Below are 26453 nucleotides of genomic sequence, written 5' to 3' on the forward strand. Positions count from 1 at the left end.
TAGTGTCCGCCGCTACGTTAACATGCCGTATGGAAGATGAAAAATTCTTTCCTGCATGTCTAGAACTGCTAAAAGGCCGCCAATTCTCTCATCCATCTGGCGTTTCTCAACATAACCTAGAGAGAAACTATGATCTGACCACGTAAGTGTGGCCAGAACTCAGTCAGCGTAATAAAACTTGTCATTCTGCTACCGTTGTACTCTTTTTTTTTTTTTTTTTTTTTTTCTTGCACGCGCGTACCATGTCAGTGCAGCGCGCGAAGGGAAACGGGAACGGGAAACAGAAACTTTGTTCGCACGTGGCGTGCGAATAGGAATGCACGCTGACTGACGAAAAAAGGCAGAAAAGGGATTTCAGGAAGGACGATTGTCCTTTCAGGAATACGTCAGGAAGCTGACAAGGTATTTATCGCGCACGAATAAAGTTACAGAAAAAAAGCGTCAAGCCGAAATGACTGCGTTGATTGTTTTTGTTGTACTCAAGCTAAATACTGGCTTGAGTACAACGCTTCGGGGCTTCGGAGCGGCAGGTGCAGTTGTAAACAAAAACGACTGGCAGACGGCAAGCAGGCGGTAGGACACGGATGCGCTTGAACGGTGACTGTACCAGCAGTGCAGCTGTTCGACAATGTCGTGGCATAGAAGTCTTCTACCCGCTGCTTTAATGCACGGAGTGGCCGCGGTGGTGACATTTCGGTGGTGAAGCAGAACTTGCAGCGTGTCGTCGGTGTCATGATGGGCGTGGGCACGCATGGGAAGTTCGGCACCGAGTGGACGTGGGTAGCAGAGCTCGTAGTACAGCGTTAAACCGTGTTCTTTCAGTGATCTCGAAGCTGCACGGAACATTGTAAATGCATGGAACCGATTTCCTCCAACGGTTAATCAGAAGGCACGCGTTCGCCGTTTCCGCGGGCAGACGCCATGCAGGGCCGCGCCCGTGCCGTTGCCTTTCTGGTGGCGTCCTTTATCGGCTCGTTAGTGGCAGTCATCGTCCTGCAGTACCAAGAAGCCCTCGACACGAAAGACCCAGAGGTAGCAGCGACGAGCCACGAGCTTCGGTCGCCCGCTTACAAGAGCTGGCTGTCCGAGCTGGGTCTGGAGCGTGTTCGCGCGGACTCGGGGTCGACGAACGAAGCCCGCCTGCTTTACGAGCGGGTACCCGTGCTATGCTTGGTTCACGCCAGATCGGCGCAGCAGACGCGGTCCGTGCTGAACACGTGGAGCCGGCGCTGCAACCATGTGGTCTTCTTCGGAAGCCTGTTGGACCCGTACGTCCCCATCGAACAGGTGCCTCGGAGCGCGTCCGATGCGCAAGTCGCCTGCACGGTGTTCAGGCGCGTGCTCAAAAAGTACGGCGGAACGTTTAGTTGGCTGTTGCTTGTTGACGACGAGACGTTCGCTGTTGTGGAAAATTTGCGTTTTTATGTGGCTTCGCTGAACGCCAGCGAGGTGTACTACTTGGGCCACCCCGTGCGGGACACGGCGGGCGCTTTCTACAACACGCTGCAGGCGGGGATCGCGCTGAGCGAGGGAGCGGTGCGGGCGCTCCGTGTGGACCCCGCGTGCGCCGCTGGGGCTGGTGGCCGAGCGACTTCGGGCCAGCTGGACAGACACATTGGGCAGCTGTTGCGCCCACTTAGCGTGCCCCCCGTGGACTCTCGCGACCCTCTCCGGAGGGGCCGCTTCAATCCGTTCAATGCGGAGAAAATGCTGGTGCCCGGATCCATCCCTTACACGGACCCCTACTGGCGCTCCAGCCTCTACCTCAGTCCACAGGTGCGCTTTCTTCAGGAGAATATATGCTCGTCCTGTTGTGAAATAAGGCTGGATGGGCAGGATCTAGCGAGCTAAAAAAAATGTCCGTCCGTACGTTCGTACACCACAAACTACTTACACCACAACTTTAACCTCTTTGATTACTCTTCAGCCAAGGACAGGAAAGCATCGATGCTCTGCACAAATTTCTTTCTTACGGGTCCACTTATGCCACAGGCACAAATGTTCTTTAGGGGAGGCTGTTCCATTTTCTGTTCCAAGAAGTAATGAATGCTTATGTTTCAAGAGTAACTTTTCATGCATGCGTATATGTTACGATGCATCATCAAATAGATCGTTAGGACCTCAATTCCACAAATCGGCGGACGAGCCCTCCTCACTGTGAAGCCATAGAATGAGGAACATGATATCGGAATCATAAGCCTTACATTATAAGGCTTGCGAAGATTGCACCAAAAGCACGGCTGGCAAATTAATTAGCCTCGTTTTACAGCACCAGCTAATGCCATATTACAATGAACCTCGCGGTCATGCAGCATTCTTAATTTATTTTCTGCACACTGGTATATGTTCACTGCGGGCGCGAAAGCTTCCAAAGGCAAAGGAACTGAAATGCATAAAGCTTCCCACAAGCATTTAACCCACTGCAGTAGTTCCGTAGCTAAGGTGAAGAGCTCGGGCGAATGCGTTCAAGAAGTTCACACACATCACAGGAGCCCATTTTTGGTGAATGTGCAGTATGAAAAATCGTTGAAAATACGCAGTTTATAGGAGTGTAATACAGTTGTGTTTACTTTGGTTCAAAACACTAGCCCCGATCCGGGGAAGTGTGCTAACGGCAGATGTCAAACCGTTTGAAGTAGTTTCACTTCTTGAAGAAAACTTACTTGAAGAATGCTCACTCTAGCTCAAGTGTGAAAGTGTTTCGATTTGACCCAAATTGTTTAAAATTATGAGGGCGAACCGAATGAACAGTGAAAAATTGCCCCATGAACTGACCCCAAAACAATCCTTACCCTTAACACTTCCTCAGATAGAAAAAACTGCTTAGGAGCTACCAAGGGAGAATTTTTTAGGCAACTATAGCCGCAATAAAAAAAAAAAGAAGGAACAGTGTTTTTTTAGTTTTAGATAACCGATTCATCATTGTGCAATCTGTTAAAGCGTGGGAGTTTTTTTTTCTAATTGTTTAAAATTATGACCCACGGTTGCAAGACATCCTACTACACACTGTGGCAGTTGTGCTGGAATTGGTCATTACAAGTGCTGCGTGTTGCGTCATTGCCTTTGGAAAAAAAAGCCTGTAAGCACCATTTTTTCCCCGCTCAAAAATGCATTTGGCAAATTGGCGACCAAACGCCGAACCAAACGTTGTGTGGACAATTTCCACATTTATCCTGGGGCCCTTACTTGGTACATGCGTGCACATAGGAACAAGTGCATGCGTATAGCTTTGCTAGAAACCAAAACAGCCGCATGATTGAAACTAGCCGTTATTTAGTTAAAAAGTAACCGGAATGAAAATAGCAACACAGTGTCCAGAACATAGTACACGACAATCTCCCCTTGCGTTTGTTAAAAGGTGCCCCAGTAGGGCGCATGAATATCCAGACTAAATATCCAGAGAAGAGTCCTCAGAATAATTGGAAACAAGCCACATACCGAGCCTACCACGCAACTATTTATGTAGTTCAAAATTATGAGAGTACATGATATCTATGAACTAGCATTAAAAAGAATAATCTGTTATTAACTGAAATAGCTGATTTACATAATAATTAACTGTCTTACAAAACTAGAAAAGCAGAGAAATGGAAGGTTCCAAAATCTCGCACAAACTATGGAATGCAAATGCTTGCAAATAACCTGCCACGTTTGCTGAATCAGTTTGATAGCCAGGGAATAGAGCTGACATTGCTAAGCACAGCTTATTTAACTGATTTATACATGGCCTAACACGAAGGTGTTTTTTATTACTTTCTGTCATTGCATTTTTATAAAATTGTCTTGTCCTTTATTATTTTTGCAGAACTCCCATATAGTTTTTTATTGTTTCCTAAATGCTTGTATTTCTTTTTCTATTCTACCCTTCTATAACCTGAAGAAGATGTGCCTGTATTTTTTGCAAATTCCTGGAAAGTATATTATTATTTGTTTGATTTATGTCAAGCTCAGAGTCTAAAGCATGTAAACTTGTTTAGTGCTTGTATTTGTAAACTTTTTTTCCCGTATTTATCGTAGTTGCAGTTGTAGCTGTGTTAGTGTTGTTTTGATCATTGCTCTCGCGTAATCTTGAATATTTCATGAAATTATTCATGCCGGCTATGTGTGTTTGCTTGTGATCGGCACCAGTCGTTGCCACGGGTGGCCAAGGAACCCTCAAGCCGTCGCAGAACGGCTTTTACCCTGGTCACCTCCCACTTTTGTGAAGACCAAGAAATAAATAAAGAAAGAAAGAAACAACCAGAATGAGCACAGCTGTTCCTAGTCTTGGCTAGTTAAGGGTTAATGGCCAGTTAGTCTGTTTTCCAGCGCCTTTTGTGCGAGCGTTTTGTTGACTGCACCCTCGAATGAAGTGCACGACTGCGACACACTTGCAGGGTGGTCGTTGCTGCAGCAGGCGCGCCATCACCTTCCACGGCACCAATCCGGTGGAGATGTACCTGTACGAGTACCTCGTGTACGGGCTACACACCCACCCGGGTGGCACCAGCTACGCTGTACCACCCACCCGCTCCCCACCCTCGCGCAACGTCCCCATGGAGCTCACCAACCTGCTCAAAGGCAGGGCCTTCATCAGGCCCCAGGGAATCGGCATCCCACCCGCTGACAAGCTCTTCAGCGCCTGAACGGGTCAACCCCACCGTGCCAAATGCTCCGACATCGCGCTGCGCCGAGGAGACCAAGGCCTAAATTCTAAGCTCTGTCCGTTTCAAAAATGTCCACGTTGCGTCAATTTCAGTCGTGACATAGTTGCGCTTGCAAACCTTGTGACCAATGATGTGCTCAACTTGCTTGGTCTGCGTCAAATCCAGATCATCCACTTTTAGCCAAATCAGTGCTTCCTCGAAATGGCCTCTGAAAACAGACATGAACTAGACAAAAATGAGAATTCCACCCCGGGAGGAGTGCTTTGCTTAGCAGGAGGGTTTGCTTAACGAGAGCATTATTTGCCAAGGTGACTTCTCTTACAGAACAAAGCTCGAATATTTATTACTGTTGTTTTGACAAGATTTAGACCAGCAAAGGTTTGCCAAAAAAGGGTAAAGCCTCTTTTTCAGCTCACAGTGCTGAATACCCAACAGGGTATTCAGCTAAAACTGCCTTTGCTATTACTAACACAACTTGCACACAATCTTGAAAACCAAGCAGTGTGGTTGGAATGTGCACCGCTGAACAGCTCATTACAGTTGTCATGTAATGTACCCACATTACTAACCACCACTTGTGTTGGTTGCTATCAAATTTTAGAGCTCGATTACCGGCAACTGTTCAACCACCGAAATCGTTTCTAGAAATTTCGTCTGTTCAGCGTGCAATGCCAGTGTATTACGGTACATCATCATCCTGCACAAATGTAAATCTCAACAGTTGTGTGCAAAAGTGGCTCTCTGAAGGTTTGAATGTGTTCAAATAACTGCTCGAGCTTTCGAACTATACACGTTAGCTCTGGGTGCTTTAACATCTCATCACAAGTTTATCCGTCCAAAAAAATATATTTTAGCACTGTTTAAATAAGTAGGTTGTGCAGTAAGTTATGCAGCAAAGTGGCTTTTACGGCACCTTTGACAACAACCAACACTACATCTTTAGAAGCTGAATCAAAATGTTGCTATTGTGGGTTGTTATACTGCATTAAAATCGTCACACATCCTTAGTGCAACTGCTGTCGCACACAGACCCTTCTTGGTCAAGCTGCCAGATTAACCTGTTGCATGTGGTATATTTACTACTCGAGAAACTTTTACGGTAAACAATATTTTTCTTTTACCCAGTGGAGTTCATGTGTGGTTTGTGCAAAAAACAAACTTGGAATGCAGCTTTTTTTTTTTTTTTCTGTGTATGCATTGAAAACAAGTGCACAAGGCTCAGGCTTTGCAGGGCTTGCAAAGAGGGGGCAGAGGAGATAATTTTTCAACTGATGGACACATTGAAATACAAAGGTCACAAAATTAGCAATTCTCACGTGAAGAGTGTTGCCTGTATATCAACCCTTCTAGAATAACTTGCATAAGGTATTGAAACAATTAAGTCAGTGAATCAAACACTTTCAAGACAAGTTTTGTAGGGAATGCAGTTCAATTGCTCACTTCACGCAATCAAAAAAGGGGGGAGGGTTCATTCATGGAATCTTTGCTTGATTAGGCTTTCTTCGGCTTTATTTGACCCCCACTTCCGATGTTTCTGCAAGTTGCAAGTTGTACCCGCACAAACAAGTGCACTTCTTGTATGGTTGTGAATGGCTTCGGCTGCAAAACGAATGCAGCTGATTGTATAAGTGCATGGCTGAACTGGTGAGCCATGCAACCAATGAAAACATGGCAAGCAGCAGATCGTGTTCCATATTCTATCGATTGTTCTATCCATTTTTGGTGCTGCTACCGTGCTTCACGCTCACCGATGCAATGTACTATAAACGTTTTACGCAAGAGTTGATCAGTGCCTGGCAGGAAAGTTTTGTTGCATCCGCAATGCGACCGTTACCCACCACCAAAGTGCCTGTACTTGTGCCCAGCAATAAAACGCCTGTTGTCAGCGCAAGTGTGAGTGGTTCGAGCCCAAGACGAGAAGACACAAGCACTAGGAGAAGCACCAAACCGCTTGTGTATTTTTTTCTTTAATTAGCTACATGGTGCTGGCAGTCGAGAAGAGAGATGCACCACAACACACACGAAAGACGCCCGGGCGACTTCAACGGGAAAGACCGAGGCTGTAGTAGAGGGGCTGTTGTAGTAGTAACCACGGCAGGCCAGCTATCGAGAAACACAGGTAAGTGGACCCAAAAGCCACTTGTGAGATTGTTCGAACCCCAGAGGGCGTACCCCCCCATGCTGACCACACACAAGACTGCACAGGAATGCTTGAGGGAGAGGGGACAAAAAGGGAACAGACGGAATCAACGGCAACGAATCCTGCCCCCCACACAGCGCACTGTGGCCTTGCGAAGGGCACATCGCATTCAGGGCACCAGGCAAAGGGGGGCGATTACGGAAGAATACACACGATCAGCAAACTTGCATATATTTTAAACTTAAATCCCGTGCACTGCAGCTGCTTCAATGCACACTTATACCCACCACCTTTGATGCACTGCTGAATGCAATGTGCTTTCAATACAAGGCAGTAGAAGCGCTGCTCCAGGCACAGCGAGAAACTCCGCTGTTTGAATTGGCTGAACTGCTGGGAGAATGATGCACACTAAACACTCACTTGCGCCCACGGGTATTGTGCCGTAGAGGTGTTTCGGCAAGACTAGACCAAGCGGCAATGCTGCAGCGTTCAGAGCTGGCATGCTTTTAACATTGTGCCATGCTACCCACAACTGGAACGAAACAAAAACTGCTTGGTTCTCTACACATTCAGCGCAGCTACCACTGCCTTGTGTACTTATTTTTGTTCATTTCCGGAAGTATGAAGTTCACAACACTTGCAGTGAAAAGTAAACAAACAACCCATGCTGCCATGCATTCAACTAGTGGGTCGGGAAATACACATGCTCCCTGATAAAGCAACGGCACTGAATTTCCACATGCGGTGCATCGCGAATCACAGAAGATCAGTGGGGGCCATCTGACCTCGCTGCGAGGCGATAATTCCAAAACGCTGGAATGCTTGGCCACAACACTGACAACTTAAGCAGGAACAGCTAAAAAAGCTGCGCATTCAGCAGTCTCCACTTAAGGTACAGCTGCAACAATGAAACCTGATGCGCACCAACAGCGCTCATACACCTAATTAAACATACGAGGCAAAGAAAGCAATTTTACACTTGAATGACTGCTCTGAGTGCACGTTCCTACAAACCACACAACGCAGGCACAGGAAGCAGAAAAAGGAGCTTTTCACCCGTCTTGTTTGTGGTCTGTAGAAACAAAGTGGAACTTGCAACCATCCGCCCAGATTCGTTTTTTCGGGTTAAGTTTGCCAGGTAGTTTAGGTCTCTAGCCTGCTTTACACTCGGGGACCGCCAATACAGGAACAGTTGAATGCCCTTTTCAAGGTAGAACTTCGACGAGTCTTTAACAGGTAGGATTTCTTTTCCCCCCGCAGAATTCCCCCCCTACCCTCGACTACAGCTAAGAACCGACACTCGCACGAGGTGTAGTCGCAAAACATCCACTCGCTGACTTAACACTCTTCGGGAAAGCCTGAATGCAGAAACTAAGGCAAGGTTACGGAGAAACGTTAAGAAACGTGGCCGAAAGTGTGCTGGCATCAAAAAACGAAAAGCATCACAGCAGCTAGGTTCACACAGGGCACACCTGCCTGACCTTTGACCGCTCTGCACTCATCTTAAACCTGCGGCAGGTAGTACAGACTTCCAAGTAACCCCCCCCTCCTGTCCAGCGGACCGCAGGAAAAGCACCCGCGAAGTGATAGTTCAAGACAACAAGCTAGCCAGACAACATTTCACGGCGACGACCATTCCTTCATTGCTACTCTAAACGAGGGTCCTTGATATGGGAGGCACTCTTAACAAGACCAACAAGCGCACTTCTCCGCAGCTCCCCGCAGCAGCCTCGACGTGGGGAGGTGAGCCACACAGGAGTGCACTGCACAGCCAGGCATGCGGGGCCAGAAAGCCAAACACAATTCCAGGCAGGGTACCTCTTTTTATCTACAACGAAATCGCACACGCGCAATCACACCAGCATGCAAGCGCCGCCGTGGAAAAGCATACCTGGCCACGGCGAGGAGGCCTGGGTATAAAACGCATCCGCATCAGAAATTTGGCGCTACTCTTACAGTTAAAACAAAAACATAACGGCACAAAGTACTCAGGCCTAAAGATAAACGCGGTGTGGTGAGAGAAATAGAAGTCTTTATCCAATGCGGGACAAAACAAACTGCATTCCTATATTATTAAAAAAAGGGGAGGGGAGGCAACAAACTGCAGCGTCACAATTACAATTGCCATTTAATCAGGGGAGGGGACAGAGAAGTACTGAGAAAGCCAACTGTACAATCAACAAATAGATGGGAGGGGGGAAGCAATGGTTGCAGTGCCTCGCTCAGACGCAAACAAGCATGCTGCCCTATACGACACAGTCAGGTGTCCACGGAGCATCTCCTCGGAGAAGGCGAGCTCGTGCTCGCAAACAACCTTAACGGCGTAAAACGTCTCTTTGGGGGGGCGGTGGAGGAGGCGTACAGGCGGACCCCTCTGCCTACTGCAGGTTGCTGGTGGGCGTGCCAAAGGCATCCTGCTGGGTCATGTAGGTGTTGTGCTGGCTGGTGCTCAGGTTGGTGGTCTCGCTGACACCGCCAGCGGTGGCCGGGGGAGGTGGCATGGCGATGGGAACGGAGCCCGGGGCGTCCACCTTGGTGCTGGACGCCGGCTGCGTCGTCACGGGGCTCTGCTGGCCCTCCTCGCTGCTGTACTCCTCCTGGGAACACAGGGCAGCAACACCGCCGCGTTCAGTTCCCTTTTGCCGCGCAGGAGATTACGACAGGCAACAGGCAAATTCACACACACGACACTGCTCCGGCTTCCATCCCTCTGCTCAAGGTGGACCCTGTCATCTAGCCTTGAAAACTGACATCCCCATTACCGTCCCTTGCCCCCCATAGGGAGTAAAGAGCAGCTCGTGACACCAGCTAATACCAGAACCTGGCCACACAGTCTTCTCTGGAGTCAAAAAACCACAGAAAGAAATGACTCAAACAGCTGGTGTAGAGGACATCTAATGCGTGTAAAGCCTGGATCGCAACTGTGCAGCAAACAAGGACAGCCACGCGGCAATGCTCCTGCTCTACTGGCTGCATAAACAGGGTACCGATGCACATGCAAGACATGCAGCATTTTGAAGTGGACTGCAACGCTTTGACTCAGCTGGACTGTTTTGTTGATAATGCAAACTGTGTCACACAGAGTACCGAGCTAGTGCTCTCTTGAATTTCCCGGCAAGTGACAAGTGCCTCGTGGCTTTCGCTGTTTTCTTTGGGGGGGGGGGGGTCTAAACCGATTTTTCGTTTTTACAACTGTCGCTAGAAGGCTTTAAGAGACAGCGCTTTATAAACTTTGATTTTCCGTTATCAAGGGTCATGAACTTCTGTTCCCTCGACAACATTACTTCTCCAGGTTACCGAAACAAACTGCTGGTTCACAACCCACTCGTCAAGTGTTTGGTCACAGTATCCCTGACCACAAATACTTCCATGGTTTGGCAACAGCAAGCCCAACGGTCGGACTCGACCACAAAGCTTTTTCAAAAAGAACAGATGCTGATACTTCGGACACAACCGACTGACTATAACGCCTCAAATTAAACTTCCTCCGACGTCGTTCGTCATACTTATCTTCCCCTACGGCTGATGGCAGTACTGTGAGAAAAGCCTTACTGGCATTTAACTCGATCCAGTGACCTTTTTGCCACGAGTTACACTGGTGAAATTGCCAACACCTCAAACGAATACCACTCGGCACACTGCGATTTTGCCCAGTCCACAAATATGTAAAGTACGCTCACCCTGAACAACACCTGGGGAAATGCCAGCTACCAGTAAAGCAGCAACCGAATCCATTCTATTGAACAACACGGATCGCTACCACAATTTCACTATGACCCAATGGGCATTTGCTTGTCCCTCCCACTGAATGCCTTGCTCTCTTTTGCACTACTAAGCACGTGTAAAGGCTGCACCGACCAGATCAGGTGCCCCACAGAAAGAACAGCTTGGCTGGAATGGTCAAAGCCACAGCAGCATTTCAAAGCAGACACTACGACTGTGATTGCAAACGTAAGGTACGAGATTATACCAAGAACACATGCACCAGGGTTTAAGGGGAACATTATATGTATCGAGAAATGAAGCCATGCCACAGGAGGAGGGTAGCACAAACATCAGGGTGGGGGGAGAGGGGGGAATCAAGTGTTTGCCATCCTAAACACCAACACGAAAAGGAGGAACTACCGCAGGCTTACCGAGGCTTTTGCATCTTAAATTTAGACAGTAACCTAACAAAATGCAATTTTGAGAACTTCCTACGCTCACAACTGAACCAACAGCTTTTTCACAAACAGTGGCATGCTGTGGCAAAGCCTTTTCTTTATTGGAGCAAAAGACTCACAAAAAAAGCACAATTTTTGCATTTTTTTTTTTCAGCTAAAGAACTCTGCAACATTATGAACCCAGAACCTCTGCTCTAAACCCATCAAGTGCTTCACTTCAGTGTTGCTTCCATCACCCCTCCCCCCCTCTTTTTTTAGCAGGGCCATTGGCCCTTCACAACACTTCGGCACAATTATCTTTTTTTCGAGTTAGGCATGGCACCAATACACCTAAAGTGCTACCATAGAGAAGTAACAGCTGCACCTAAGAACAGACTTCTCTCCTTCACCCACTGCCACCGCTAAGGCTATGCTCATCATCACTGCTTGCCCCCAACAGACTCAAAAAAAGCCTGGCCCACCAGAGACGGTACTGTCACAGGTTGACATCATCCCCCTAGAGTGTTGGTTGCCCACTGCAGAAGGAGGGACCTCCCTCTCGACTACCCGCCCTCCACAATTCCGCAGTTTGCACTGGCCGCCCGTTTCTGCCCCTTTTGTTCGATCGCAACACCCTCCACACCGTGAAACACCATTCCTTTCCCCTCTCACGGTGCACCACAAGAGCGCACATGTCCTACTAACTTTTTTGCCAACTCCGCAGTCTATTCAGTGACAGAGGCTTTCAAGTGAGGAGAAACAAACAAGGGGGTTTGCGCCCACCCGACCCAGCATGCAGCCTCACCTTGGGGGCCTCTCTAGGCTTGGCCGGCTGCTCAGCTCCCGCATCCTGCCGGCAGCCCAGTCAACAACACATGCACAGCATGGGCGGCAGAAGGTCAGGGGGGAGGGGAAGTGCATGCACATGCTGGGCGGCACCAAGGAGGTGCTGCTGCCAGTGCCGGTTAGTGCAACACACACACACGCGCACATGTGGCCCCCTACTACACGAACCCGCTGCCTCAGTTTCGCCAAGCGTTCCCCCTTTTCTCGACGGCGAGCCACAGAGAGACCACACACACCAATTAGCCAAAGCGTTTGCGATTACAACGACAAAAGCACAACAGCTGCTTCCTCCCTTTACAAGGCCACCCTACAAAAAAGCTAAATTTCACCACCGCAAGACAGTTCCGTACCAAGAATCGACACTTGGTTGGCTCTAAAGTCGCCAACCAAACTCGCAAAATGTCGCAAGGGGGAAAAAAAAAGTTAGTCTACGATTTGAGCAATGCCCAATTCACAGCTATTCGTTCTTCAACTAAACCGCGGCAGCAAGCAGCCTTTGGTATTTACATCTGCGCAATGTGTACATTCTTCACCCGCAGCTCCCTGTAGGCCACACTTCTTGGGTGGATCTCAATATTCACCTTTGAAGGTTGATACCTTCCCTGTTACACTGACACAGTAAGGCTCATGTAGCAACTTATCTCGCTACGACTGATTACAGAAAACCAAGGCTCCCGATTTCAAAGGGCACTTCCTGAATTTGACGCACGGCACAGAGTAATCTTGAAACTAGCAGCTGTTTGTGGCTATGCAGCAGCTTCGTTTCATATCTCCTCTAAATTATATCGGGTACGTAGTATTAGACTGCATGTGGCAGCAGCTTCCACGGAGATAATTGACGCTTCACATCAAGTACCACCGGAAACAAAAACTCTGTAAAACTTGACGTGGGAGTCAAAAATGTCTACCTATGCCTTATTCTGAATTCCAAATACAACTGCACCTGCTTCAATGAAAAAAAAAAAAAAAAGTGCCATTTTTTTGGCCAATTTCAATTAGATTAAATATGTGCTATGCTGTTCAAAGTGAACAAACAGTAAACATCCAGTAGACAAAAGGGTATAATACCTCTTAGTCTTTAAGCAGGCACTGTTAAATATTTGTGCCACCTACATTTAAAGGGGCCACGAAGACAAAATGCGAAGCTTGATTCATTCGAAAGATCACCTCGTTAGAATTACGACACCAATTTCAACGCAAACTTCACTAAAATAAGCTACATAGTGAGGAAAACAGCGAATAGGCATGCGAGAACCTAGCTACTTTTCTACGCTGAACTGATAACGTATCATGGGCAGCTCGCTGAAATTGGCCGAGGCCGACCTTATCTAATCAAATTAAACAGCTTGCAGAACGAGATATTTTTTGCTTAAATATTTTGCGAATTCTTTTTAAAGCTGTAACAATGGGAAGGGGGGGGGGGGGGGGTAAACAATGGGAAATGCCATTGAACACGTAATCATAAAAGCACCAAGGCATATGGCGTGCACTGTTGCCGGCCGAAATTGCACAGCCAGCGGGCATGTTGCGCTTGTCTGCCACAATGGCCCACTGGCGTAAGCAACATCACCACTACATGGCCCTGTTTGTCGAGCGTACCCAATTTTTCAGGAATGATTACCATCAACCGCAATGAGAGTAAAACAGATACAAATCAGGTTAAAAACAGAGAAAGTGCGGGCAGGGGTCCTCGAGCGGTATTGTCCCACCATCTATGAAGGCAAAGGGTAAACAAGGTAGCAACCGTTTTGCCATTCGCAGCAGCCGTAGTCAACATACTAACTTTCGTGTTAGGTACGTTCCCCGAAGACGTCATCGACACCACGAAAGAAGATTTAGCGGGAGAATTAAAAATTTGGCCTAAAATGTTTAATTTCTCAATGAACAAGGCATCCTTTGCCGCTGAAGAAGTGCAGGGGGGAGGGGGGGGGGGACAATAAAACAAATATTTCGAATAAAACAAGCTTATTTTGTCTTCTAGGCACCTGTAAGGTCCACTTATGAGATTAGCGGCCAGGTGCCTGGGCTGCGCGTGAGAACGCGCCGCTCTGTCTGGCGACGTAGCACTGCCGACACTGCGCTGCAACCACCGCTAATTCGTCGCGGCGTGCGCGGGAGACGGATTGTCTGGCCCTCCGCATTCCTAAAGGGTAATCCCCCATTGAGAAGGCAGACTGCGGCGCCGGATTCCAGGAACGCCTGCCGGACCCGCTGGGATTACCGGCGTGTCCCTATTGTCGCGCCCTGGTCAGCATGACGCACGGTCGCCGTCTTTCCCGCTCTCCCCCCCCCCGCGGGGTCACCCGAACTTGCTCGTCTACGAGCGTGCCGTTGACCTGAGATAGCGGCGCCTCCTTGAATATTCCGGGACGGGCTGAGTGACAGCTGTCTACGTGAATTCGGTCACTCCCATACGCGTGTACGAACGCTACAGGGGCGTTCCCGAGAGAGGGTGATCTCGTGGTTTTAAAAGGCCGAACTTGGCCGTTGGAAAGGGTTCTCGTCTGAGCGCTGAGCTGGCAGTTCCCGGCGAGACAAGGAGTCTCGACCGTTAACGCTAGGTTGGGATTTAGGAGCCCCCTAGTCGAGGTTAAGATCGCGTCGGAGGTTCAGGGTGCAGCGCCGCACCGGGCAACTAGACGGATCTTGCGGCGAGACAGGGTCTCGGCCGTCGTTTCTCGAGCGGTTTGTGTACGCTCCGAGAATAGGAAGAGTTAGACGAAGTTGAGGAGCTCGAGTGATTTGTGCGCACTCGGAGCTAGCGTCTAGCTGAAGTTTGCAGTTTTTCCTTTATTATTCATGTAACCAGTTTTCCCACTGTAAATAGCTGCATATAAACCATTCGTCTCATTTAATCAACCCCAACGCCTTGAGTTCGTCAATTGGACCGCCGCCTCCAAGAACTTCAACACCATCGCCCTGCCAGCCTCCTGCCAAATCAACCGGAGCCCGGGCGATTGGGTTCCTGATCGACACCGGACTTCGGGGGAACGAATCTTCACTGCACCTTTACCATTTAACCGAAGTCCATTTAATTCCTGGACATGGTTACTGCCCGAATCACGCTCACACACAAAAAAACTATTGGATTTCAATAAACAGAAGGTGACTCATTCCCAGGTACTACTTTTAAAACACCAGCTAAACTGAATTTGCATGATTTTCACAAGGTTAATTTTCCTTGGTCACATCGCATTGAAGACATACCCACAGCCAATGGCATAGCAGTGCTTTAAGTGCAATCTAAGATCCCCCTCCCCACACCAGAGAAAGAAAAAAAAAACCTCCCCATAATTCCGTTAAGGAGCCACAAAGTCAGAAGTGCGAGGACAAATGAAGCAAAAACTATGGGTCAGCGCTTACCCCAACACTTTCGCTTGTTTTGTCTCTCCTCTTATTACAGTCTTTCGTTTGTCCCCCACAAAAATTTCTTCCTCTCCTGAGTCATCAGTCGCTAAAATCTGTTTGTTACTGATATCACCACAAACAATGCCTTCTGTTTTGTTTACTTGTGCGATTTCTCGCTTGCATCTGGCTGTGTCCGGCTGCCTTATCAGTGCTCGAAGTGACGAGTGTGTGTCCTTCCCTTTCTTTGGTATGCCGTGCCAGCTATCTTATTTGATAGGGACAGTGTTTCGCCCTGTCATCATCAGACTAGAATGTTCTTCTTTGATCGTCAGTGTTCTGGATCAAATTTGATGGCTCTGGAGCGGAAAGAGCAGCAGAAAAATAAATGCTCACAGGGCAAACGCTGCAGCATTGCATCCGCCGATGATTGCCTTCGCATGTCACTCTGTCGACTGATCCTTCGACGTCTGCGTATTACCAAGTTAATCGCGATGCACAAGTTCGCTCCCATAAACCTTGCTTATTGGAAGGACCCTGCATCGTTTGTGGCTACATGACAATCCCCAATATACAAGTAAAAACCAAGCCCACAAGTTTAAGGTGATAAAAAACAATAATAGCAGTACTATGCAATGGCTCATTTTAGTGTACCTCGGCAAATGAAAAGACCACATTCACAACATGAAAATGATGCATTCGAACCGTAAAATTAGCCATTTTGTCGCAAATAGTATCCCTCACACTAAATTCGCAGACACTTCCACACGCAGGGCCTTTCACAGCCACTGCCCCTCAACAAAGCACACTTGCGGGACAACAATCTACGACAAGTGAAGTATGTCCAGAATGCGGCGCTGCCGCTAGGCGTGTGCACGCTCTTTCTGCTGCCACTCACGTGCAGATTGGCGTAGTCGCCTGCCTCCTCGGGTGGCTTGGGTCGGCACTTGCCACAGCAGAAGTTGCAGCAGCAGCAGAAGCAGCAGCACAGGTAGCAGCCCGTTATCACGCCGCAGAACACGAACAGGGCCTGCACAGGGAACAGCAGCTCAAACAAGCTGGAGCCCTGGGGGGTCCCCAATTCTGGGTGGACCTTCCAGTGTGGTCCCTGTCTGCTCCGAAGCGCATCTACACTTGACCCGAGGCCAGGTAAGTCCTAAGAAAAGACTTCAAGCTGCGTGAAACGCACCTTCAAAGCAGTTTTACTGCCCATACATCAGGGCTCCAAATTGGAACTACTCATGGGACTTCCAACCAACATTGCGGCATTATGCACCAAAGCTACACTTGGAACATGTGGCCGCAGTGGCCTATTGATTAATTCAGACTCCCTGTAGATCTCCACTAGAAAAATAACTACTGCTGGTGAGCTGATGAGGTTTTAGCAAGCATAGAAATATCAGCGTACAGGTCACCCAATTCTGTCCTACAGCCCAACGGCTACAAGAAAAAAAGGAAACAGCACAAAAGGATGACTCCATAACCGACATGGGATGTGTGTGCACCAGTTGACAGAAGGACAACCAGCCAGACCAGACTCACCTTGCACCATCCGCTGGTGAGCACGAAATAGGTGTTCACGTTTTCCTCGCCGAACTGCTCAGCGACGTACAGGCCCAGGGAGCCATAGTTGTCGTAGATGTTCCGCTTGGTCAGGTCCGTCAGGATCGAGTGGGCCCGGTTGATGTCCTTGAACTGCATTGACATGCACACTCAGTTCCCGTCACCCTTGCATGAGGGCCCTCCCATCACCACAGCTGCCCGACACGGCATTTTAGCTACTCAGTCACACTTCTGGAATCGGGGCCGTAGGTATACGATGAGCGCTACAGTTGCACAGGCAGCTCAATGCGCAACGTTGAGCTGGTGGCACTACGCACGTGTAGACTGATTGATTGTGGGGTTTAACATACCGACACTACACCTGGGGCAGTATCCTCGTGTTTCGTCCGTTTTGTATCCGTTTCAAGAGTGTCCGTTTTGAGTAAGCCCTCATTGGCTAAAAGCGAACTCCCGGATGTGGCGCCATGCAAGCGCGGCGGAGCTATGAGCGGCGGCTTCTCGAAGCAGACGATTTGGAGCAGACGATTTTTCATCGCCTTGTTGTTGGTTCGCTGGAGGAACAATAAGCACATTAGAGGTAGTTTAAAATAGGTTTAGTCATTTAAAATGCGTCTACAAGAACAGATGCGCAAAATTCAACCCAAAGCCCGCATACAACTGGAAGTAAGTCGCAATAAAACGGACGCAAAATGGACGTTTTCAAAATGGACGTTTTAAAAACGGACAAACACGAGAATAACGTCAAGTCTATTCAACAACGAAGTACTGGGCTTTGAGGCAGCCGTACTGGAAGGCTCCAGATTAATTTTGACCTCCTGGGGATCTTTTTGGCGTGCGCCGAAACCTCGAACACACGGGCGTTCTCGCTTTTCACCTCCATCTGAGAAGCAGCCACCGCAGCCGGGAACCGAACCCACACCCCTGGGCTCAGCAGCGCAACTCCTTAGCCACTGAGCCGCTGTGACGGGTACTGCACACATTTAGAGCCCCAGAACTGCAACTACACATATTAGCCAAACACGTACCACTCGCAACTTTAGACAGCAGCAGCTAAGAAAAAGCGTGCACCAGCAATAGTCCTCACATTAAATAGCAAAGACAGCTGTGAGAAATTTCACTGAAAAAAAAATCAATTTTGACCTTTTTTTTCGAAAGAACGCCTCGAGCAGAGAAACAACTTCAACGAGGCCTCACACAACAAAAAGCACGAACAAGCCACGCGTTGCTACAAATCTTTCTTTTAAAGCAAGAATAATGCACACAGGATAAACAAGGCTATGTTTTCATAACTTGCTATCTTTCACACTGTTTCTGAAGGTGTACGGTGTTAGCCGCATAACTTGTATTTTCAAGTACAATGAAATGCAGAGCCCATTTCCAAGCGAGCTTATGGCGCCTCGCAAAGTTATTTGCAGACGACTGTCTCGTCTATACTGCTGTGCGGACAACTCAAGACTAGATGAAACTAAATACTCCCCTAGCAAACATTTCTGACTGGTACGCGACATGGAGGGTGCAAATTAATGCAACTGAAATGAAAAGAATAGCTATAACTCTAAAAAAACAGCCTCTATGCTTCGATTACGATCTAGCAGGCTATATTTTCATTTGGACGGACTGCATGAAATTCCTGGGTGTAACATTTGCTGAAAATTTTAATGTTACATACATGCAAACAATATATGCTCCGAGGCATTCATTCAGACAATTTCGATTCTTGTGACAAAATTAACAGCGGCCTCTTCCAAAGCAAAACTGACAGCGTACGTAATGCTGGTTCATCCAATTTTTGAATACGCTATCACAGTATGGAACCCTCACCAAGCATACCTCCTTGATAAAATTATAACACATAAAAAATATGGTACTCCGCTCCATTTACTCGAAATACTCACAGCTTGATAGTGTAACCGCACTCTGCAGTCCGGCTAGCGTACCAACATTAAAATGACGATGTGTTGCATCGTTAAAAGTTCCTCTGTCTTCTTTTCACAGCAACGTAAACATTTCTACCTCCTTTTCATTCATCATTTGCAAAAAACAAGCCACAGCTGTCATTAATATGACGCCTTTTGTTCCTTTCAGTAATACAAGTTTTCGTACTTCCCACTAACCGTAGAAACATAGAATAAATTACCGCGCGAGGTCGTTAAAGCACATTTTATTGACATGTTCATTGGAAAAATAGAAACCTTGTACGATTCTGGCGGTTAATGAAACAGTGTTACTTTGGGAAATACGAATGTACTCTGCCAGTGTTAACCCTCTTACGCCAAATATATTTGTACAGTTTTAAAAGTGTGACCATTTTAACAAAATACACTGCACCACTCCCGCATGGGCCTTTAAATAGGCTTAAGGTATGAATAAATTAAAATAAGTAAATGAACTACGGAACTTGAGACTGCCACCCCAAAGGTCTATCAGACGTGGAATGAAAAGCAAACTAACAGCTGTTGTGCTTGTCCCGCAAAGACTTTATAAAGGGGACATGCAGACAAAAGACAAGTTTATTTCATTCGAAAGATTGCCACGTTAGAATCATACTGACACCACTTTTAACGTAAACTTCGCTCAAAGAAGCTATATAATTAGGAAAAAAGGGAATGGCGATGCGACCCACTAGCTCATTTGCCGCAACAGAACCTGTATTTTATATGCCCAGCTCTGCGATTGGCTGAGGCCGGCAAAATCCAACGCAAACTAAACAGGCCTTTTATAAGCTTGCCAAACGAGCTATTTGCGCGTAAGTGCAATGCATATTCATTTTGCAGTGGTGAGAACGGTGCGGTAAACAATGAAAGTTACGAAAATACAAGTAAACATGGAAATGCTGTTAGCTACGTCGTGGCTCGAATGAAGATCGAATGGGAGAAACTAGGTTTCGAGACTTAAAAGCATTTAATTATTGACAAAACGGAGGTTACAGTGGATCAGGACACAGGAGCACATGGAGAAAATGCCTGACAGGCGTGGGAAGACTCTCCTGGGCGGATAGCACACACACACCATGCAAGAGTCCAAAGCTCCCACCATACACGCTCGCTCAAAGCATCCTGCTGCAAACATCCGGCCCCTGCGGCAATGGTGGTTTCAAGTTCTTCATGCTCCCTGCTTGGTCCCCTCGGCAGGCCGCCCGTGTCTGTGGTGTCTGCTTTCATTTTCGCCTCTCGGTGTGAGAATTCTCGGCGGCCTGAGAATTATCCCAAGCTTCGGAGACAGCTGACAATGATGCGATGAATGCGCACTGCTGTTGGTACTGGGCGCACTATGCTTGTATTAGCTGCACAGCAGCCCGCCGCTTTGCAGTTGTCTTACACGACACTGGCCGACTGGCGTAAGTGACATATCTTACGTGACCCTGTTTGTCCAGCATGCCCCATGTTTCCCGAAACGATTACTTTCTACCGTAACAGAAACAAGTCAGGTGCAAATACAGTCAAAAACAAAGCAACGGCAGACAACGGTCCGCGGATGAGTATGGTAGCGCCATTTGGGAGGACTGACGGCAAGCAAGGCTGTAGAGCCGAATGACACAGTGGAAGTTTGAATCCGCGCACTTATGACTTCACTGCCAACGTCGCAAAAACACGATTTGGCGGGAGGACCGAAATTTTAACGTAAATTGATTAATTTCTCAGTGAATACGGCGTCATTTGCTGCCAGACAAGCGCTGAGGGCACTATAAAACACGGAAATCTTTCGAATAAAACAAACTTGTAGTTTGTCAGCATGGCTCCTTCAAAACGTGCATCTGTCCAGCAGCAGAAGTGACTGCCGTAATAACATTCACACAGTGAAGCAGGAATTGTACTAGCCCAACATCTGCTTCCCGGCTCAGTTCAGCCCCAGGAAGCACTTCCGTGCCCATAAAACCAACCCTCTATACTTTTTGCCTTTGTGCCTCCGCCTTGTGCAGGAAGTTTACTCCTGTGCCAGGCCATCAAACAAAGTGAAGCAAATCTCTGACAGAATGCTCTTCAGTTTACGGAGCAATTAAAACTGTTCGCAGACGAAGTTTACCCGCAGTGGGCTTATTTGCACACAGTTGCTACGGCTGAGAACAGAATGGCTAAAATCATTCAGCCGCGCTACTCAAGGCACACTGGCGCCTGACAAACGTGGCCACCAACGGAAGGAATAGCGAGCACACAATACACTTGTGGAGCCCCTGAGGAAGTGAGAGCGTGCATTTATGCACAAACCACGTCGGCGGATGAGCTCACCTTCTCGGCTGCCTCTGGGTTGTCTGGATTCTTGTCAGGATGGTACTTGAGGGCCAACTGCAGGGTAGAAAAAATGGACAGGCAGCACTTGAAACATTCGGAGGAGACTGCTCGACTGGTTTGAATACAGAGATGGTGGATGATGAGAATCCCTCAAAGGAAACACTGGGATGAAGACGCAGAGTAATTGATATCCACCTGGGTGCTACCAAAGCCTAGATAGAAGCCGGATCGGTTTCTTGGTGTGGTGCAATGCCCAAACCAGGGGCGTTAGGTGATGCTCAGTGCCTGCTAAGTGATGATGCTACAGAGAGTTCACAGGAAAAATTGTAGTAAAATTGATGTAACTGAAAAGCCCCAACCACATGGAGCGATTTTGCGAGCGACTTGGGGCGCGACGCGACTAGCGACGAACTACTTTTCGCCGCGCACCAAGTCGCTCATCGAATCGCTCGGTTCTGGGTCGCCAGAAACAGTCGCTCGCCTCCCGGAAGTGGCCTCAGCGACTAGCCAATAGGAGAGCCCCTACGTAAGCACGCAACCTCCGGTTTTGAAAGAGAACGGGGGGAAGATTTTGCAAATCCACGCAGACGACGTTTGCGGTGCAGCGGCAAAGAAAGCTTTGCGTGGCAAAGCTTGTGTACACGCTGAAGCAGAAGCAAGAAGGCTCCCGCTCACACTGGGTGAGACCCGTGTGGGAAAAACGACGTCAAGAAAGCGAATTCTTCACGGCGTTCATGTTGGAGCCGAGAAACGAGGCGCAGAAGGAAAAGTGTGCGCTATCGCTAACCCAAACCAGTTTTAGAGATGCAACGAAGTGCAAAAAGCAAGGTAGAAAGGCGTAATACTTTCTAGTCATGCTTTTTATGACAAATGAACAAAAAAAATGTTTGCAAACATCCAGCGTACCAAGCGCGTTACTATGCGCAGTGCGGAAACATTGAAATCGCCATCCTCAGTCGCATGCTCAGTCGCTCGAGCCGTCGCTGCCATGTGGTTGCCTCGGCGAGCGACTTCGGTTCGGCGACTGCGGATCCTAGTCGCGTCGCTCGTCGCGTCGCTGGAAAAATCGCTCCATGTGGTTAGCGCTAAAAACATCAAGGCCAATCAGAAATTATTGTTTTTAATTGCATTATCTTCCCTATTATCTTTCGGAAAACTCCCAAATAGGAGTAGAGAACTTCTTGGGGGTTCATTACAAACAACCAACTAATTTGATAATTTTTTAAAACTACATTAATGACGTGTCTGAAGTGCCATCGGGATGTATTTTCTTGCATCACGCACTTTTTTCACTATTCAACTCTCCCCAACCTAACCTACCTGATAAACAAAAATAATGATATAAATGCTTGGAACTAACAAAACTAACGTCGCAAACAAAAGTAATTGTTAAAGTGTCAGGAAAAAAAAGCACGGTAGAACTTACATTGTGTGTATTACAAGTGATTACATTTCGTTTCAACATTACACAATTTCTTACTCAATTTATCAAAAAATTTCCCCAACTTGCAACACCTACGCATATAACAAAAAGAAGCAGCAGCTCACATTGACAGCTTGGCACAACCACACAACCAGCAATATAGCTCCGTTACCATCACCACATGACCTCAAAGACACTGGCTCATCATTTTTAGGGAAGAAAAAAGGGGAGAGGGAACTTCTTCAAATGTGAAGTCAGCATTGCAAGTAAAGTGATGCAATTGTGACACAATGTGTGGTGACACGTCCACTATCTATGCACAGGCCCTAAAAGCCAGTGACTAAAACAAGCGGAAAAAGCTTGCAAAAACCACATCAGCTTCAGTGGTCTAGAGTGCCTCAATAATTCATCTCATTGACCAAGAAAAAAGACTGATGACACTGAGCTAATTCGCAACTACAGGCTTCTTCAAAAAAAAAACTCAAATATACACTGCCCAGAACGCACACGACGTGTTTCCTCATGACAGACGAAACCATAAAAACAACGCCCGGGGGCAAAAAAAATGTGCTAAATTTAGCAAATGTGCTAAAAACACGGTAAAAAAAGAACGAAAAACATGAACACTAGTTGTGCAGCATGCAACTTAAGTGTGGGGGGGGGCTTTTTCTCTGCTGTGATAATGCAGGAGGTGCACACACAATGATTGCCACGCCTCCTTATGTCAAAGGCCCTTATCAGTTTCCTCACAACTTGCCCCGATGCCTCGATAAAATGGATGCATCAACAAAAATGAGCGAACAGGTACCACTTGAGGAACAATGCTCTGATAAGCGCGAGCCTTCCTTCGACTCCGTAGATCTTCAGTGCTCTTGTAATCGTACATCTGCACACCTCTTAGCTTGTCCTGCGTATATATGGACACATGACGGCGCTGACAGGTAAACACAGCGTGTTGAACGGACCTAGCACCCTTGTTTTCCCCAGAATTTTGAGCTAGCCGACGACACTATTTTGCCACATGCACTGCTTAATTTGTTAGGGGCCAAGAAAAACTGAGGTCGCACCGATGAGCAACGTTTTTATTTTTTCTATGTGACAAGGCACAAATTGTGATTCAGACAGCCAGAGGTTGTGCAGTGACTCCGTATAAGAGAAGTTGTAGAAGCTATTACGCAATCTATTAGTGCAGTCAGCAGTAAAGCACATCGCTTCCTTGATAACCTCATCACAGCAGTAACAAACATGCATTTTTGAAACTAGCCGTCATTGATACTATTGGAAATAACAGGTTAACAGTGGAACACCTGTTCCGCCTCATAAATCCCTTCAACTGGACCTGTACCCCAAGATGGAAGCAATGACTTAGACCCATGCCACACATACACGAAAAAAGACATTAAGTGTTTAAGGCCTTACGATACCAAATGACATTAATTGGGCAGACTGTGCTACACGCGAAAACGCAAAGGCATTAAATGAGTTAGGCATGATGGTCATGACCAAAAAATAAATTCACTCATATTTTAGAAGTTTTAATGTAGAGAAAAACATCTTGCAAGGGTTGAAAATGTTTATGAAAGAAATGTTACGAGAAACCGTGTTTTCCGAAAAATGATGTGAGCAGTTTCTTAAAGTGGCTTCAGGAGCTGCTGTCACCTGCCAGCAGTAGCTAAATCCAAAAAATTTAACACGATGTTTTGCCTTTTACCGCTGTTCTAGTGAACTTCGTCTTTTTCAAAACTTCGCCACCAAGAGTGCACAAAAAATCATCTTATTTCGAAGTTCAGCTACGTTTCTGCGTCAACACTCTGCTGCTGAGAATTTCGTTGGTTTCATTTGGTGCACATCGTGTTCGACAGAAGGCAGATTTAAGGCATTCGTGAAGGTGAATGAGTTGTGTGGAACTCCTTAAACCAAAAATGACATTAGAGTGAATGGCGTTAGATTTTTGTGTGTAGCAACGAATTAATGGCATTAAAGCTTAACGCGTTAAGCACTTAATGCCATTTTTCGTGTATGTGTGGCACGGGTATTACAATCCAGTTAACATTAGCGGAATGAAAGCTTGAGCCAAACTGTGGTTAAGGGTGCATGTGACATCTGTTTTTTTAATACGCCAGTCATATATTTGGAATTTCCAGAATAAGTTTCCTGAGCAAATAATTTAGGCATGCATAGTCACACAATGTATCATAACTGCTCTTTTGAGTACAGTTCAACATCTGGGCAAGCATTGCTGCGCGATAGTGCCGACAATATATACAAGCCATTCACGCATATTAATTTCATACAGCAGGTGCTGAGTGCTACCAGGCACATCTTTTTTGGTCGATATGTGCATTTCTTAGTACTTGCCCATCACATGTATGACTACAAACACGTGCGCCGTCTGCTAATTCAATGTATGGGTAGTGATCGAATAGGGACAGTCGCGAGAAGGACTTTTTCTTCCAAGAAAAAATTTTTCAAGGTGCAAAACCGTTTTAGTTTTTGTGTTTTCCTCAGGTGCATTTGGTTGTTCATACCCCATGTTCTGTCACTTTACTAAGTCTTCAATTCGCAAGTATGACGATAAGTCTGTTTTCTTGATGAACGTGTGCCCTATGTCAAGAAAAAAATGTTATCAGATAGGGTGAACCGTACGTCCGAAACCACACTAAGCAATCTGAAATGTTCAACAATAGTTGCCAGAAACACTTCTCTTGCGGGTGCTTATGTTTCATGCTTATGTTTCAACCACTTTTCATACACGCTACCGGTAGGGCGAAAAAAATGCACGGCGATACCAGTATTTACATCTATGTCATTTTTCTCCGTCTACTGAACAGATGCTGCTGTTATCAGCAGCTTTATAACGATATGGCTAAACTTTCACTCTACTTTAAGCATGAGTTCGGGTTAATCACATACCAAATCTTTCGCACCCCGGTACTGATAGCAAAGCAGTGCAGTTTAGAGGTTTGATATCTTACAGGGCAAGTTTACGCTTCCGTGTAACGCCCCCTCCAAAATCACAAATCGTAACGCACGACTCGACCTAATGTTGACAGACGACTCACCCGTCGGTACGTCCTCTTAATATCTTCCGGAGTGGACGTCTTTGGTAGACCCAGTGTTTCGTAGAGGGAATCCCCGGAGGTACTGCAATCGACAAAAGACATTCGCGGCTGCCTCAAAACAGCCGCCAATTTCTCGCAGCCGGCACGCGCCCAAACAACGCGTCACGATACGCGCTGAACATTGCACAGGGCGTTAGCGCCGCGCTGCAGCACCGTACTAGCGAGCGCGTTCGAGCCGAGCGGACTAGCCGAGGGCCGCACGCGCCCGCTTGTGCCGGCGACGTAGTAGCAGCTGTCCGGCCCACAAGCCCGCACACCTGGGCGTAACGCCTCTGGTCGCCTAGTGCGGTTAGGCTTATAAGGGAGCCGGGGAGCAGAAACCGTACTCACGACAGCTTTCGGCCGGGGTAGTCCATGACGAGGCGGTGCGAGATCCCGGATAGAGCGAACGCGGTGCAGCCACGCCGGGGCACGGAATTGCTATCGAACAGCACACCGCGTTCTGTTCATGGCCGACTCGATCTCCGTTCCCAGATGACAGGCACCATGGGGGCTGCGAGCGACTGCGACCACGGGGTTGGGCGGGCTGCTTGGACGCTCGATGTAGACGGTGGCGGAGGTGGCTACAGCAGCTATGTGACAAGCCGCCGTTGCAGCAGTTGCAGCGTTGCGGGCGCCTCGGCAATGGAAAATGATGCTATGAAACGTTCAGTACCGACACTTTCATGTAGCGATCGAAGCTTGGATGCAGCTAAACTGTACTCGCTGCAGTTAATTTGGCGCTGTCGGCGGTAGCGGTGATCGCAGCACTTTTGTGTGTGGTCCGCAGAAGCGGCCGAGTAGGGGCCAAGTAGGTCATAGTTTCATACTAATATTAGCATACTAATATGAAACAGCATGGCTACCGCTTCTCTGTCTGATAGATACCTCTTGGTTTGGCCTGCACAATTTGTAGTAGCGGCTACAGTAAAATTACGCTAGCGCAGGTAGCGCCACCAAGCAGGATCGGCCCTGCACTTTTTTACAGCGAAGCTGTTTAGCAAATTGTAATTTTTCG

The 26453-nt window shown here is 47.5% G+C and overlaps 2 protein-coding genes across 3 annotated transcripts; one reads left to right on the top strand and one right to left on the bottom strand.

The window, feature by feature from the left end:
* The first annotated feature begins 528 nt into the window (after positions 1–528).
* LOC144163060 (glycoprotein-N-acetylgalactosamine 3-beta-galactosyltransferase 1-like) lies at positions 529–6576 on the top strand. The gene is made up of 2 exons (XM_077693852.1): positions 529–1776; positions 4377–6576. The coding sequence occupies exons 1-2, from the start codon at positions 922–924 to the stop codon at positions 4623–4625; spliced, it is 1104 nt and encodes a 367-aa protein (XP_077549978.1). The 5' UTR covers positions 529–921; the 3' UTR covers positions 4626–6576.
* Positions 6577–8607: 2031 nt separating this feature from the next.
* On the bottom strand, positions 8608–26113 carry Csp (Cysteine string protein). Of its 2 annotated transcripts, XM_077693853.1 has the most exons (7): positions 25787–26113; positions 25397–25478; positions 20909–20965; positions 16662–16814; positions 16018–16149; positions 11734–11778; positions 8608–9383 (listed from the first exon to the last, which is right to left on the bottom strand). In XM_077693853.1, the coding sequence occupies exons 1-7, from the start codon at positions 25810–25812 to the stop codon at positions 9165–9167; spliced, it is 714 nt and encodes a 237-aa protein (XP_077549979.1). In that variant the 5' UTR covers positions 25813–26113; the 3' UTR covers positions 8608–9164. The 2 variants fall into 2 exon arrangements, with proteins under 2 accessions (XP_077549979.1, XP_077549980.1); XM_077693854.1 differs by lacking the exon at positions 11734–11778 and having other exon boundaries at positions 25787–26106.
* Positions 26114–26453: the final 340 nt, after the last annotated feature.

The sequence above is a fragment of the Haemaphysalis longicornis genome, unplaced genomic scaffold, assembly GCF_048455015.1.
Source record: "Haemaphysalis longicornis isolate Haplotype H1 unplaced genomic scaffold, Haemaphysalis longicornis Haplotype H1 scaffold_12, whole genome shotgun sequence".
Classification (NCBI taxonomy): domain Eukaryota; kingdom Metazoa; phylum Arthropoda; class Arachnida; order Ixodida; family Ixodidae; genus Haemaphysalis; species Haemaphysalis longicornis.

Excerpts from the sequence above, each read along its gene's own strand:
- LOC144163060 (XM_077693852.1), top strand. The coding sequence starts at position 922 with ATGCAGGGCCGCGCCCGTGCCGTTGCCTTTCTGGTGGCGTCCTTTATC. Across the intron at positions 1,777-4,376 it reads GCCTCTACCTCAGTCCACAG|GGTGGTCGTTGCTGCAGCAG; the intron begins GTGCGCTTTCTT and ends ACACACTTGCAG.
- Csp (XM_077693853.1), bottom strand. The coding sequence starts at position 25,812 with ATGGACTACCCCGGCCGAAAGCTGTC. Across the intron at positions 20,966-25,396 it reads TTAAGAGGACGTACCGACGG|TTGGCCCTCAAGTACCATCC; the intron begins GTGAGTCGTCTG and ends TCTACCCTGCAG. Across the intron at positions 16,150-16,661 it reads TCACCAGCGGATGGTGCAAG|GCCCTGTTCGTGTTCTGCGG; the intron begins GTGAGTCTGGTC and ends TTCCCTGTGCAG.